General features: G+C 41.7%; 2 protein-coding genes across 4 annotated transcripts in view; one reads left to right on the plus strand and one right to left on the minus strand.

The window, feature by feature from the left end:
- Window positions 1-951: 951 nt before the first annotated feature.
- LOC126402166 (receptor-type tyrosine-protein phosphatase V-like) lies at window positions 952-11,142 on the plus strand. 3 transcript variants are annotated; one of them, XM_050063893.1, is made up of 11 exons: window positions 952-1,077; window positions 1,605-1,693; window positions 3,976-4,075; window positions 4,160-4,250; window positions 4,335-4,411; window positions 4,574-4,708; window positions 6,837-6,959; window positions 7,104-7,264; window positions 7,383-7,518; window positions 10,091-10,152; window positions 10,282-11,142. In XM_050063893.1, the coding sequence occupies exons 2-11, from the start codon at window positions 1,689-1,691 to the stop codon at window positions 10,514-10,516; spliced, it is 1,125 nt and encodes a 374-aa protein (XP_049919850.1). In that variant the 5' UTR covers window positions 952-1,077; window positions 1,605-1,688; the 3' UTR covers window positions 10,517-11,142. The 3 variants fall into 3 exon arrangements, with proteins under 3 accessions (XP_049919850.1, XP_049919852.1, XP_049919851.1); XM_050063895.1 differs by having other exon boundaries at window positions 10,285-11,142; XM_050063894.1 differs by lacking the exon at window positions 952-1,077 and adding an exon at window positions 1,092-1,233.
- Window positions 11,143-11,793: 651 nt separating this feature from the next.
- Window positions 11,794-13,766, minus strand: part of LOC126402165 (transcriptional regulator QRICH1-like) — an 8,918-nt gene continuing 6,945 nt past the window's right edge. Inside the window, exon 12 of the mRNA XM_050063892.1 lies at window positions 11,794-13,049. Within this exon, the coding sequence (XP_049919849.1) occupies window positions 12,863-13,049 (187 nt within the window). The 3' untranslated portion in view covers window positions 11,794-12,862. The remainder of the gene's footprint in view (window positions 13,050-13,766) is intronic.

The following is a 13,766-nucleotide window of genomic DNA, read 5'->3' on the forward strand; positions in this document are numbered from 1 at the left end:
AAGTTCCTGTTTTCTCTTGTATTTTTTGTCATATACAGATGATGATTGCTGGGTAACATGTATGTCGATGTTGCCCAGTATCAAGTCTTAATCATGTAATGAGACGATATGATCTACAGTAGCTAGTTCAGGTGCAAAGTCTCTCAAGACTGACAGATTTAGAAGGATGGGAAAAGTTTATTAAAGCTGAGGGGTGGTGGAGCGTCGGTGGCTTAGTGGGTACAGCAGGTGTCCCATGGACAAGGCTGTTGCCGCAACAGCCCGGGTTCCAAATCCAGCCTGTGGCCCTTTGCTACATGTCATCCCCCATCATTGTTTAGTTTTTGTCTGATGATTTTTGTTTGTTTGTTTCTGGAGAGTCTTTTTTATGAAAGAGTGATGCTGTTTGTTTGTGTATTGGTTGTGTTGTATGTAATCACCACCTGCATATATTGAGCTCCACTTCTAAATGCAAATATGTGAAAAAAAAGGAAAGAAAACGATGAATATTTAGCATTAAAAAAGAGAAAAAAAGACAAAAAAACAAAAGAAAAATGTTCCCACTCGGGCATTGGTGTTTGGGTAAAAAAATAAAAAAATAAAAAATTAATTAAAAAAAAAAAAAAAATCTCCTAAGGCTGACAAACTGGGCAAAAAGCAGCACTAAGACACACTATTGTTAAAATACATATACGTGTGTGTGTGTGTGTGTGTGTGTGTGTGTGCGTGTGTGTGTGTGTGTGTGTGTGTCACAGCTGGTAACCAGGGCACACTGGGGCCCATTGTAACTACCTTAAACCACTGGGGTGAAGTATTCCCTCAACATTTTGTTTTCGAAAAGCGACTAATGACACAGTAAGTACAAAGAATAGCTGAGGCCATCACAAACTGACACCCTTCCCATAGGTTTAGTGTTCCTCTCTCCACCCACTGTCTCCACCCATTCCACTCCCTCCACCCTTGAGAGAGAGACACACACACACAGTCAAGGGAGAGAGGATTATTAAAACCAGACAACCTTAAGATGACTTGGAGGGAAGCAGTCGAGTTCTCCTTCCCTTCAGACTCCAATCATTGAGCAGAGGCTTGTTTGGAAAGGTAATCCTGAAACAAACACACTGAAGCTGTTGAGACTCTGAGCTGTGTCCTTCTCCTGTTGCTGTTTGGGGTTCAAAACTTGTTGGAGCAGTTTTTCTTTCTTGTCGGATCAGTTTTACTAAGTGCTGCTTGTGAAAGTTGGGCTGTGCTGGTCAGGTATGTCTTCTACTATAATGTGTGCAGGACATGTAGTGAGATCGGAATGTATCACGTTCTTGGTTTGTTAAAAAAGTCAAACTAAATTGAGGGCTTAAATGCAAATACATTTGTGAAGGCAGCTAACTTCATCACATGTAATACAGCTGTTCTCTCATCTGTATGACTGTGTGTTGTAAGTGTTTGCTGTGGTGTCACATACCTGTGTTCAGCAGGAAAACATTAAAACAAGCAGGGGGAGGGGAAACAAGACGTAGACTCAATGTTCTCAACCATACATTCTCACTTTGATGGATCTATTGCCTGTTGATTTATTAATTTAAATGTATAAAAATGTACTTTATAAGATAGGATTTGATTTGTTCCCACAGCACCAACACTGAAATTCATCTGGCATCGTTCAACACCATGAGTTCCAGCTAATTTAAAGTGTGAGGTTAACCACGGCAGGCAACATGAGGTAAGAGCAAAGTTTCTTGTAGCATTCTGAAAATACACTTTTTTTCTATGTTTTTGCTGCTGTCAACAAATCCCATGAAAAGAACAAAGCCAACAATGTGTCAGTTTGTCTTTCAACATTTTCCAACTTCCTTGTCTGTGGCACGCAGCCCTGGACTCATTACTGAGGATGTTAATCTTTAAAAAAAGGTCACAAAAACACACTCAACTGAGTAGGTTCACCAAGACAAAGCTAATCTGATGGTCTAGTGCAACAGGCCTCAGATTAATCTGACCTTCGTTAAGGTTATAGTGTTCAGTTTAGCTGTTTTAGAGAGTTGTTGATTCAACTTAATGGGTCATTTGGATGCTGGTTGTTTGTGATGTTGTTTAACTGTATTGCATTATGCTGAAAGGTGTTTCTATTATTTCGTCCACGCCATTTATATCAATGAGGGTATACGTAAAATAAGAGAAACACCCAGTTGTATGATGCAATACAGTTTAACAGTACCACAGACTACATCCTTCAAAGTGATCAGACCATTGTATCAACACTTCTAAAACAGTTTCAATAAAAACTGAACTTTACTTTCACTTAAAAAAATGTCCTAAAATTTTAGAAAAGAAATAGTAAAGGCTGCATTTATTGGGGACTATTTTTCAGCTTCAATGTTGGTGCGTTTGTGAGTATTTATGAAAGCAGGATGGATGTGATCAACTCAAATACATACACAGCTAATGTTCATTGTAATTCAGGAACATGTCAGTCATTGAAACACTACTGCTCATTTATATTATTTTTTATAAATACATGGCAGTATGGGCTCAAGCATCACCATCTACAATCAGACACCTTACATCTTTATACAATCAGGTACTGGAAAATAAAGGACAAAACGCCTATCCAGTGGCATCACTGTAGCATTTTGGAGCGAAACAATCTTTTCAGCTTTGACAGCTTCATTAACTTTTGTTTCCTGAAATTAGCTTTTAAATGTATCAATGGTCTGTCTCCAGAGCCTCTTTCCAGATTTATTCAAAGACAAGACAGTAAGAGAGTCACAAGAAGTGGTGTGAAAGGCAATTAGCCATAGCTATATCCTCCTGAGACCTGAACTTTTGTTTGGTATGCTTTCTTAATTTCTCCTAGCTATTTGGGATCAGTAGGACCCAATAAATATAAAAAAAACTATACAGTCCCAATGTCTTCAAACAAGACGATATTAAAGTCCTAATGTCTTCAAAGGAGTACTTCCTAATTAACAGTGTCGCCCATATAAAACTACAAACATTATTAATCATATATTAACAAGTTTCAACCATAAAATGTGATCAGGTTTTGTCCATTTTTGTGTCGGGATCAGCTGCAGACTGACTTGGCAGGGATGGCAGCCATTTTGTTTTTACATATATTAGTGTACTGTGCTCTTACTGCCACTAGATGGCACAAAAAATGTCCATGAACGAGGACAACAGGTCTAAGTTAAGTAGAATAAAGTATAAGGTCAAGTAAACCCAAAATGTGATGTCCTCATATGACGACACAGGGTCTCAGGAGGATATACTCTCTGTGCAACACATCAGTCTCATACGCTGTATTGAAACGATGTTAACTTCCATCGTCCCTATCAAATAAAACAGAAAACAGAACATATTTTTGCCTTTATTCAGTAGGACAGTTCTAGCATGAGGAGGTGAGAGAGGGGGAATGACATGCAGCAAAGGGCCAAGGGTCAAGTCAAACCCAAAGCCTTTGTACATGGGGCACCTGCTCTACCAGGTGAGCTACTGAGCGCCCCATTAATGTGTTTTTGATATCACAAAGAAACTAGAGACCATCTTATGACTGGATCACTCCAGCTGCAAAACAGCAATCCGCAACTTATAACAGATGTGAGCCAGGGGCGTAAAGTGGAAGGTCCTTCCCTAATTCCTAACCCCCTATTTCCGGCCCTTTTGCTTGGGCCACACCAATCTTGGAACTTGACGTTCATTTTGAGCTTAACTACACACCTGTAAAGTTTTGTGACTGCATCTTGCTCAGTTGTGACACTATGGCACTGATAAAGTCAGACAGACAATAACACCTGCCAGAGCCCTCAAAACGGCTTCTGTGTCAGTTCTCGCTACAACAGGTGCCACCTGGAGCACATTTTTGCCATTACAATACACACAGACTTACAAGGTGAAAACAATACCAGCTGTCATGACATTGTCACAACTGATACCAGACATATCCTCATTGTCAGAGTGCATCAATGGTCTTAAAATGGTTTAACGTAACACAATCATGTCTCACAGGGTGCAAACTTTCCCAAGAGTGCAAATTCTGCAGGCGTTTAATTCGAGATGCCAGACTCTCGTCGCCAACGACAACAGAGGCTTTAAGCAGGAGTTTGAGGTATGTTTTAAAAGTGAATTAGTTTTCTGATCTGAGAAGCTAGAAGTGTTTGTCATACGCAATAACATCTTTGTCTCTGTGAAGGAGCTTGAGAGAGTTGGTAAAGACCTCCCCTCCAGAGCAGGTGACTTACCGGCCAACAGAGAAAAGAACAGATACCCCTACATCCTGCCATGTAAGTGCAAATCATGCTAATACAGATCACAGCGACTGTGTGTGGCAGTTTATGAAACTTGTATTCGTCTGCTTTCATCTATAGATGACCACTGTCGCGTGAGGCTGTCCATTCAGAACTCCCAACCACACACTGACTACATCAATGCAAATTTTGTGCCTGTAAGAACTCATCGGCCTCCTCATATTTATTTTGTCTGTCATTTTCAGAACTCTGTCTTCCTGTTTTACCACCTGTCTGTCTGTCTGTCTGTCTGTCTGTCTGTCTGTCTGTCTGTCTCCACATCTGTCTGCGTCTCTTAATGACTGTGTGTCTGTATTCAGGGTGGAGGATCAGAAAGAGACTTCATCTGCACCCAGGGTCCTTTGCACAACACCATCGCTGACTTCTGGAGGATGGTGTGGGAGCAAAACGTCAGGATAATCGTCATGGTGACAGCTCTGAGATGCAAGGACATAGTGAGACACATTCAGTTTATGTGTGTGTGTGTGTGTGTGTGTGTGTGTGTGTGTGTGTGTGTGCCTGTTGCATGCTTTTTGCCTCTGAATCCTCTGATGAAATATTTTTCCTTATGTTATTAAATTCATCAGACATTCTGAGGAAAAGATTGACCCCACTCTTATGTTTGTACAGTAAATTTGAAGCTAGAGCTGGGAGACATAAGACGTAGCATCAAAGACTGATAATAGGGGGAAATACTTGTTTCAGCACATGCCCATTAGTGAGCTATTGGAGTGCCAATAGGCAGATCTTGTTTATCTTCAGACAGAGCCAGGCTAGCTGTCTCCACTTGTTTCTAGTCTTTGTGTCAAGATAATTGGCTGCTGACTTCAGCTTTATATTTCCTGTACAGACTTGAAAGGTGTATAAATCTTCTCATCTAAGTCTCATCAAGAAAGCAAACAAGTGAATTTTCCAAAATGTTAAACTATTCCTTTAAAGGGGTAGCGTGTCGGATTTAGTGGCACTAGCAGTAAGGATTGTAGATTGCAACCAGCTGAAACTTCAGTGTTCATTGGTCAGGAGGTTTTTACTATGAGCCGAATTTTCTGCAGAGGTCTCTTCCTCCAAAACAACCGGACCAGGTGATTAAAACCAGAAAAAAACACTGAAAAGAGCAGTTGAACATTACAAATCAGTGTTCCTCTGACAATAGCTATGTTTCCATCCAAAAGTGATTCGAATTATTGGGAAATGCGCATTAAAAGAAATATGAATCCTGTGTGTTTCCATTAAATGTACGGACTTTGGTGAAAACTACGAACTCACGCAAGTTTTCCGCAGAACCGGCAACCAGCTTGTAAATGCATTACTGCCTTCCCAACCCGGAGTGTGGATATCACCATGGAGAGAGGTGCGCTACGTCAGATGTAATTCGAACATAACTGTTTCCATCGCCCATTTTGCGAATCAACATTTTTTCGAATCAACCAAAACCCGGCTAAAGCGAGCGTATTTTAGTTTGTGCGAATCAGGGGATTTTAATTAGAATTTTGGCGTTTCCATCATAATTTTCTGATGCGATACTTCTAGATGCGCATCTAAACAGGCTGATGGAAATATGGCTACTGTTTGGCTCATCAGAAACGGGCCACTAGCCCAGCACTTGCTAACGTGTGATCACCTTTTGTCTTTGATAACGTTAGATCAAGACATCCAGGAGTTTTTTACCCACAGCCGAATTCTCTGCAGAGGTCTCTTCCTGTCCAAAATAAATGGAGCTGGTGATTTGAACTGGTTGCAACACTGGATAAATCAGTTTCACATTAAAATTTACTGTTTTCCCAATGCTATTTGGCTCGTTGCGGAGGGGCTGCTAACTGTAGTGGTGGACACGAAAACACAAATGGTCCTATCTTAAGCCAGTGTTTGGTTACATGGCAGTGCAACATAGCTGACTCAAGGGGCAACCTCCAGGCCTGAAAATGAAGCCAATGAAAAGTGCCAAAACCTGCAGTTCCTCTGATGGCCACTTGAGGCTGGCACTAGTAGCGAGTCAATCCCCAGAGACCCCCATGTTAAAATGCCCAACTTTACAGCAGAAATAAACATGTTTACAGCCTGGTACAAAAAATGTTTTGCTCTCTACAGCTAATATCCCACCCTCATGACTTGGGTGTGGCATATAATTTCAGGCAGGCCGCTTTGAGTGACAGGCTGTCTGCTGATAGTGTCCTCAGCTTTTCAGTCAAATCCACCCCTCGCTCCTCCACCGCGCCAACCTCTCACCCAAATATGGTCACTACGGACTTCAAAACACCAAGATGGTGGCAGTAGGAATGCCAAACAGGAGTCTTCAAACCAATGGGTGACATCATGTAGTTCCATCTATTGTTTTTACAGTCTATGGGCAGACTCCATAGATGAGAGCTTGCTCTCTATGTAGATTTAAACGGCTCATTCTAAGGTAACAAAACCCAGACATTCTTATTTTCAGGTGATTATACACTGAAGAAAACAAACTCATCATATTTAGCTCCATTCTTGCCAATCAATCCTACACACTGGACCTTTAAGATACTTACTATCAGTTAATACCTTACACGTCTTTAATAATCTGGCCCTGTCCCTTATTTCTGTGTGCAGGTACTGTGTGACAAGTATTGGCCTCTGGAACAAGGGACAGTTTATCATGGACTGATCCAAGTGACAACAGTGACCCGCAAACAAGGTCCAGATTATTTTATCACCACCATTAACCTCAGACAGGTGAGTGATAGACACATCCATCATCCCCTCTGGTACTTTGTAAACTGCTGCTGTTGACTTCTGTGCGCTGACTGCGCCAGTAATCAGTCACAGAAGAAGAAGAAGTCCTTGTGGATGGCTTGAAGGGAAGTGTTTGTGTTTCAGAGAGACTGTCCAACAGTCAGGATAATCACACACTACTACTACCCTGCCTGGCCGGACCGGAGCGTCCCTAAAGACCCATCCTCACTCTGCGCTTTCACTGAGCATGTGCGGCAGAAATTGGAGGAAATTCCACGCCTGGGGCCGGCCGTGGTGCACTGCAGGTGTGACCTCTGAACTTCAGCCCATCACCCTCTCCCTCACGAAACCCATTACTCACTTATGTTAAAAATGTGCCCCTTTCAAGATGCTGAAAGTGAATCCTCTGCTTATGTGTTTCAGTGCAGGTGTGGGGCGTTCAGGAACGTTTGTGACGCTGCTGTGGCTGATGCAGCTGTGTGCGAGGGGCATCCAGCCTGATATACGGGCTGCTGTGGAGGATCTACGGCTACATCGCATGTGGATGGTCCAGAATCTGGTCAGTCTACTGATTTGTTCCTCAAACACGCTCAGGGGATGAGGGAAGTAATGTAACGTGAGGGTTCCATGTGTGGTAGTTGTGTCACTCTTGTTGAGAGTGCACAGCAGGATGGAAACGGATATTCTCTTAATCAGCACTTTATTATTCTCCACACTTCAGCAGCTTCACAACAACAGTTTCTGGTTACACTTCCTCAGTAACTGTATAAACACTTTCAATATATTTTTAGCAGACTACTAAAACACATGAATTAACTTGTAAACCTCACAGTAACAATAAAATGTAAGCTGGAAAAAGGAAAAGGACAACCGAAAGTAGGTGTATAAATGAAGGTGCTGGTTTATTTGACAAAAACAGGCAAATGAAGGTTTACAAAAAGTCTTTAAAGTGCTTACATAACACTACTTTCTTTAAACAAAGAAAGCAGTAATAAATTAGCATTTAGTAAATAAAACACAGAATGAATGATTCAACAAAAAGTTCACCATACTCCTTCTAGACAAGAGTAAAGATCACTGACTCAGGTGCACTATAAACTCCAGCTTCTTAAAACTGCGACCCACACACAGCACCTCTGTTGCCACACTGGCCCACTGGCTCCGACTATTTGCTTCTTCAAGCTTTTTAACCACCACGTCCTTGATGAGTGATTAAGCACAGGTGCGTTCAGCCACTCTCTGCACGCTGAGAAAAGGGGGAGGGCAGCACCTGGGGAGGAAACAGGAAAAAATCCGAGTACTGAAGTAAAAGTAACAATTATAGAGCAAAACAGTACTCCTTTACCAGTAAAAGTCCTGCGCTCAAAATTGTACTCAAGTACAAAAGTATTAATGCACTTAAAGGGGCAGTTCACCCTACAATCAAAAACACATATTTTTCATCTTACCTGCAGACCTATATATCAGTCTTGATTATTTTGGTGTGAGTTACAGAGTGTTGGAGATAACAACCATAGAGATGTCTGCCTTCTCTCCAGTGTAATGGAGCTAGATGGCACTCAGCTTGTGGTGCTCATAGTGCCAAAAAATACGCATGAAAAACTCAACAGCAATATCTCTTTCCAGAAATCATGACCTCGTTACTCAAAATAATCCAAATACCTTGTTGTGAGCAGTTTCATGTAGGAACCATTTTTTTGCTATTGTTACCGGCTCACCCTTTTCTTGCCCTTTAAGGGTGGTGGCCCTGTGGGTAACCTTTGAGGGTGTGACATGTACTTCAATGAGTATATGGGGGGAAGAAGCTCTCTTGGGGTGTCATGGTAAAGGCAGCAGGCGGCAAAGAGTAATGATAGTCAGTAGAAGCGTCTAGATAAGCTCAGGGCTACTGTTCGACCTCATGAGAAGGCCATGTTTATTGTTTTGTGGCGAACACTGCAAGAAAGCCAATGTTGGTGAATGGCACCTAAACACCTCGCCATCCTTCCTTCAGCAGAGTGGTCCAGACCGTTAGAAGCTAGTTACCAGCCAATAACAAGCCAAGCTAAAATAATGTTAATAAGCCAGCATGTTCCCAACTATGGTTCAGAGCTGGTATATTGCCACACAGAGAGGTAACACTACCAAACTACAGCCGCCAGTTGTATCACCATGCAGAAGGAAGCGTGCATCTACTGCTAGCTCACCTAGCGCTGCTGAGCTAGCTAAGGCAACAGCTCAGCCAAGGAAGATGCCATCAGTGTTTTATAGATGCACACTTCCTTCTGTGTGGTAACACGGTTGGCTGATGTAATTCAGTAGAAAGAAAATAGTTCCTACATGAAACTGCTCACAACAAGGTCTGTGGGTTATCTTGAGTAACCGGGTCATGATTTCTGGAAAGAGACATTGCTGTTAATTTTTTGTGAAGCTACATTTTTATGGGTAATCGAATCTACAGGATAACAAATCAAATCAAATTTTATAAACTAATCATGTGTTTTGTACGTAAAATAATTTGAAAGTGACAAACTATAGCTTTTAGACAAATGTAGCCTGGTATAACTAACATAAAACAGAAATACTCAAGTATAGGCTACAAGTATTTAAATTGTAGGTAATTACACCCTTTTATCAAAATTGAAAGTCCTCATGATGGTAGTTATCTTACTGGAATTAAGACTGGAATTGAGAAAACAGCTCTCCCTATTGCTGGAAGTAGCTGTGCACTTAACGCACAAACACAGCAGTGGCATTAACATTCTCATCTCTGTAATGAAACTAAAAAATCTACTCCCAAAAATGCCAAACTACTTCCTTAATGTGCTGTGTAACAATGTGATAAACACATGTCCTTGAAGTGAATTCTCTTGTAATAAGTATAAAGTAGTAGAAAATCAAAATACAAGGTGCCTCAGAATCAAACTTAAAATTGTACTTAATATTCAGTTAAATAGACTGTATTCTTGTTTAGACGGTATTATGAAGTGTGTTTAAATGCACACTTGCTATTCACTGTCACGTATTACATTGCTGTCTCACTATGGCGCTCATGAATCTGTCATTTCTGTACTCATTAACACTGTGTGCTGTATTGTTTGGTCCCAAACATGAGATCCTCATTACCTGCTCATTCCTCTGTGTGTACTCAGGAGCAGTACATATTTGTTCATCAGTGTCTACTGCACTGGCTCAGTGGAGGAACCTCAGCAAGGTGAGAACACAGAAATAAGCTCCCACTGAGCACCATCACACACCAAACTCAATTTCGGCACAGGCAGCATGCATAATTAGTCATTGTAACGTAAGTTGACATTTTAATTAGGCGTCTTCTCCTTCCCAGCAGGCCACCAATTCAGAGAGCCGGTTCAAATATTAACCACAACATTCAAGATCAGCCCCACAGATCCTCGGGGCGGGGGGGCCAAGCGGGGAGGAGGAGACGTCACCATCAGCGACAGACACCTCCTGCGGACCAACCACAGAACACAATGCAGCAGATTTTAAACCCCGGGAAGCTGCTGAGGAGGTTACTGCCTTCCTCGTCTCTGTTTAATCCTGGCTCACACGCCTCCTGAAGTCATGCTGTAAAGCTGAGAATACAAAAACAAGCAAGAACATCATGTATGCCTTTATACAGCATTTAAGAAGGAAGGAGAGTGCAGAAATAATGCAGTGTGTGCTGTTCGACGTCGAGCCCTGCAGGCGGGAAACTGGCCTGACAATGTGCAAATACATGCTGGTGAAGAAACCACAGACGCTGCAGTTCCTCCTGATACAATGAGGAAAAACATAAAGGAAGAACCTGCCGTACGGGTCGAACCTGATCCTCCACTGTGAATGACTTACCATGAGATTAACAAGGACAATGACGAGACTGCTCCCTGTACACTGATTTAAATACAGAGCTGACTACCACAAGTGGAATGTAACTAAGGACATTTACTCAAGTACTCTACTTAAGTACAGTTTTGAGGTACTTGTACTTTACTTGAGTATTTCTATTTTATGTTACCTTCTATTTCTACTCCGCGTCTCAATGGGAAATATTATACTTTTTACTCAACTACATTTATTTGATATCTTTACTGTTGTTACCAAATATAAATCAACTAACTGATCACGGTGTGTAAATATAAACTACCCAGCAGTATTAGTAACTAATTAAAATGAGTTCCACTTTTACATTAAAGTGATGAACACATTAATGCATCCATCCATCCATTTTCATCCCCTTATCCGGGGCCAAGCAAAGCACCCCAGACGTCCCTCTCCCCAGCAACGCTTTCCAGCTCCTCCCGAGGGATCCCGAGGTGTTTCAAGGCCAGATGAGATACATAATCCCTCCAGCGTGTTCTGGGTCTTCCCCAGGGCCTCTCACCACTAGTTGGACGTGCCCAACCAACACCCAAAGCTCAAGCTGACAACCCTTAATGTCTGGTTTTGTCCATGACCCAGAGATATTCAGCTTACTGTCACAGGGGAGTAAAGACACCCGGAAATATTCACATTTAAGAGAATTTTGACTTTGACAGACTCGATTATCAAATTAGTTGTTGATTAATTTAATAGTTGAAAATGAATCAAGTGATCATTACAGCTCTACTGTGGTATTACTATTTTTACTTAAGTAAAAGATCAGATTGGTATCTACTGTGTGCAGCTACCAAATATGTCTGGATTGATTGATTTAGTTTTTCTCTGAGGTCATGCTACTAGAAAACTTTTACTTAGTTGTTTGTGTTTGTGAATAATGATTGTGCACCATTCTATGTCACACAACGCAGGCTGTCAGTACTTACGGATGCACGTGCAGCAGAATTAAGACTCACTAGAAAGGCAGACACATGGTATAGTGGCTGTACAAAAAAGGTCATGTTTCAAAAACACACAGGCACTGCCATTCTCCTTAGATGACTGAAACCCATTACAGTACATGAAGGAGCTATGAGTATTATACATTATAGAACATAAAAGGGCTAACCCACTTTTTTAGAGTCTCTCATCTGTCATGTAATAAACATGTATGATACAACAGATCCCTCTTCGGGTGAGTTTTGGAGTTTGCAATGGACAGGACAGAGAGAGAGGAGGATCCAGCAGCAGTCGGCAGCCTTCGCCCCTCCGTCTGCCAACGTCTCCACCGTGTGGCAAGTGCTAGTAGCTGCAGGGCGAGTGGCGACACTGTATTGCAGTCAAGTCTGTGTCCTAGTGTGATTCAAGGCTGCCGAGCTAGTCCAACAGCAAGCAAACAGCATTCACTAACAAGCGAGTCATCTCCAGAGTTCAGTGTGTCTGCGTGTGGATTCAGCTCGAGACAGACGAGAGCGAAATACAAAGAAAAAGGGAGAATTCACACAAGTTGAAAATTAGCTTTGAGCCTATGTTTGGCTCCTTAATGCAGTCTTAATACCACTGAGGTATTCACTGTGACACTCAACAGTGACCAAGGCAGATGAGGGGAAGAAGAGCAACAGAGAGGGATGTTTATGAAAAGCAGCGTAGCGCAGGCCAACCCCAGTGAAAATATATATGAAATATATTACAGATTAAAACAAAATGGGGAAGGGAAAATTCCAGACTATTGGTTAAGGAGAACCAACAGTTAAAATAACATTTAAATTAGAGTTCAGGTCCAATAAAAAGATTAGACACTACATCCTTTGGCCAAACAGAAAGAAACTAACTTGGTGTTAAGGTCGAGAGATTGCCTCCATAAAACAGATTATTATCTGTATTGGTTTTATGTACAGTTCGTGAATGTAAGATATGCTCACACATAGTGAATATAAACATATACATGCCACCCTTTAAGACCACAAGAGGGTGTGAGAGAATAGAAAACTACTAATAATGAGCAATCAAAGGCTGGGTGAAGAGAATGAGGAAGAGTCTAGTCCATTTATCGTTCTCCTCCGGTCCAACTAGTGCACGCTCTCCGACATGTTAATGGCTTCCTGGATTTCGCGGACGACGAGGATGCGGGCGAGCATCTGCTCCAGCTGTTCTTTTGGGATAGGTTGAGTCGAGTACCAGATGGGGCTGTTTGGAGCCACCACAGGCTCAGGAGTCAGGTAGAAGGTATCATTGCGACCTTTAGCACTCTGCGGACTGACAGAGACACAGAACACAGTGTGAGCACGTTTTCGGGATGTCATTTACCAGATGTCAAAGTTACAGTTTCTGCCTCAGTACGATTTTATAAAATATTCTTTCTGCAACTGAGGGAGAGGATATGTGGAAAAAGTGTATTATCATATCACATTTATAGACATTTAATGCCAGAGTGAACAAAGGTGCCCTAAAAGGTAAATTCAGTGTTTAAACAATCTGGGCTCGGCCCTTCTCACTTCATCCTCAGGACATTACATTTCTTTAATTATGAATCAATCTGCAGATTATATTCCTCCAGTAATCATCATCATCAAAAACCAAAAAGATATTCAGTTTACAAGAACGTAAAAGACAGAAAAGCAGCAGATCATCACCATGGAACAGAGGGAGCTAGCGACTGGCAAAGTAGTCCATTTTTTGTCAATCAATGAATTATCTCTGCTGTAATTAACCTTTCGCTAAGCCCCGACCCTTTGTGATGGTCCAACAAGCTGTTGGAGTAAGCATGGAGTCCACACTGTCACTAACTGCAGAAATATTATCATATTTTTGGGAAAATGAAAGAGTGATTCCAGAGAGAAGCAGACAGAGGGGTCTACAGTCTGTGGTTGAAGGATATATCCAGGATGTCAAACTGACTCAGCAGCAACAACAGGTTAAAAAGACAAAGATAGTTAGAAGCTAAAGCCGAACTATAGGCTACAGATCACAGTG

Source organism: Epinephelus moara, chromosome 16, assembly GCF_006386435.1.
Source record: "Epinephelus moara isolate mb chromosome 16, YSFRI_EMoa_1.0, whole genome shotgun sequence".
NCBI lineage: Eukaryota > Metazoa > Chordata > Actinopteri > Perciformes > Serranidae > Epinephelus > Epinephelus moara.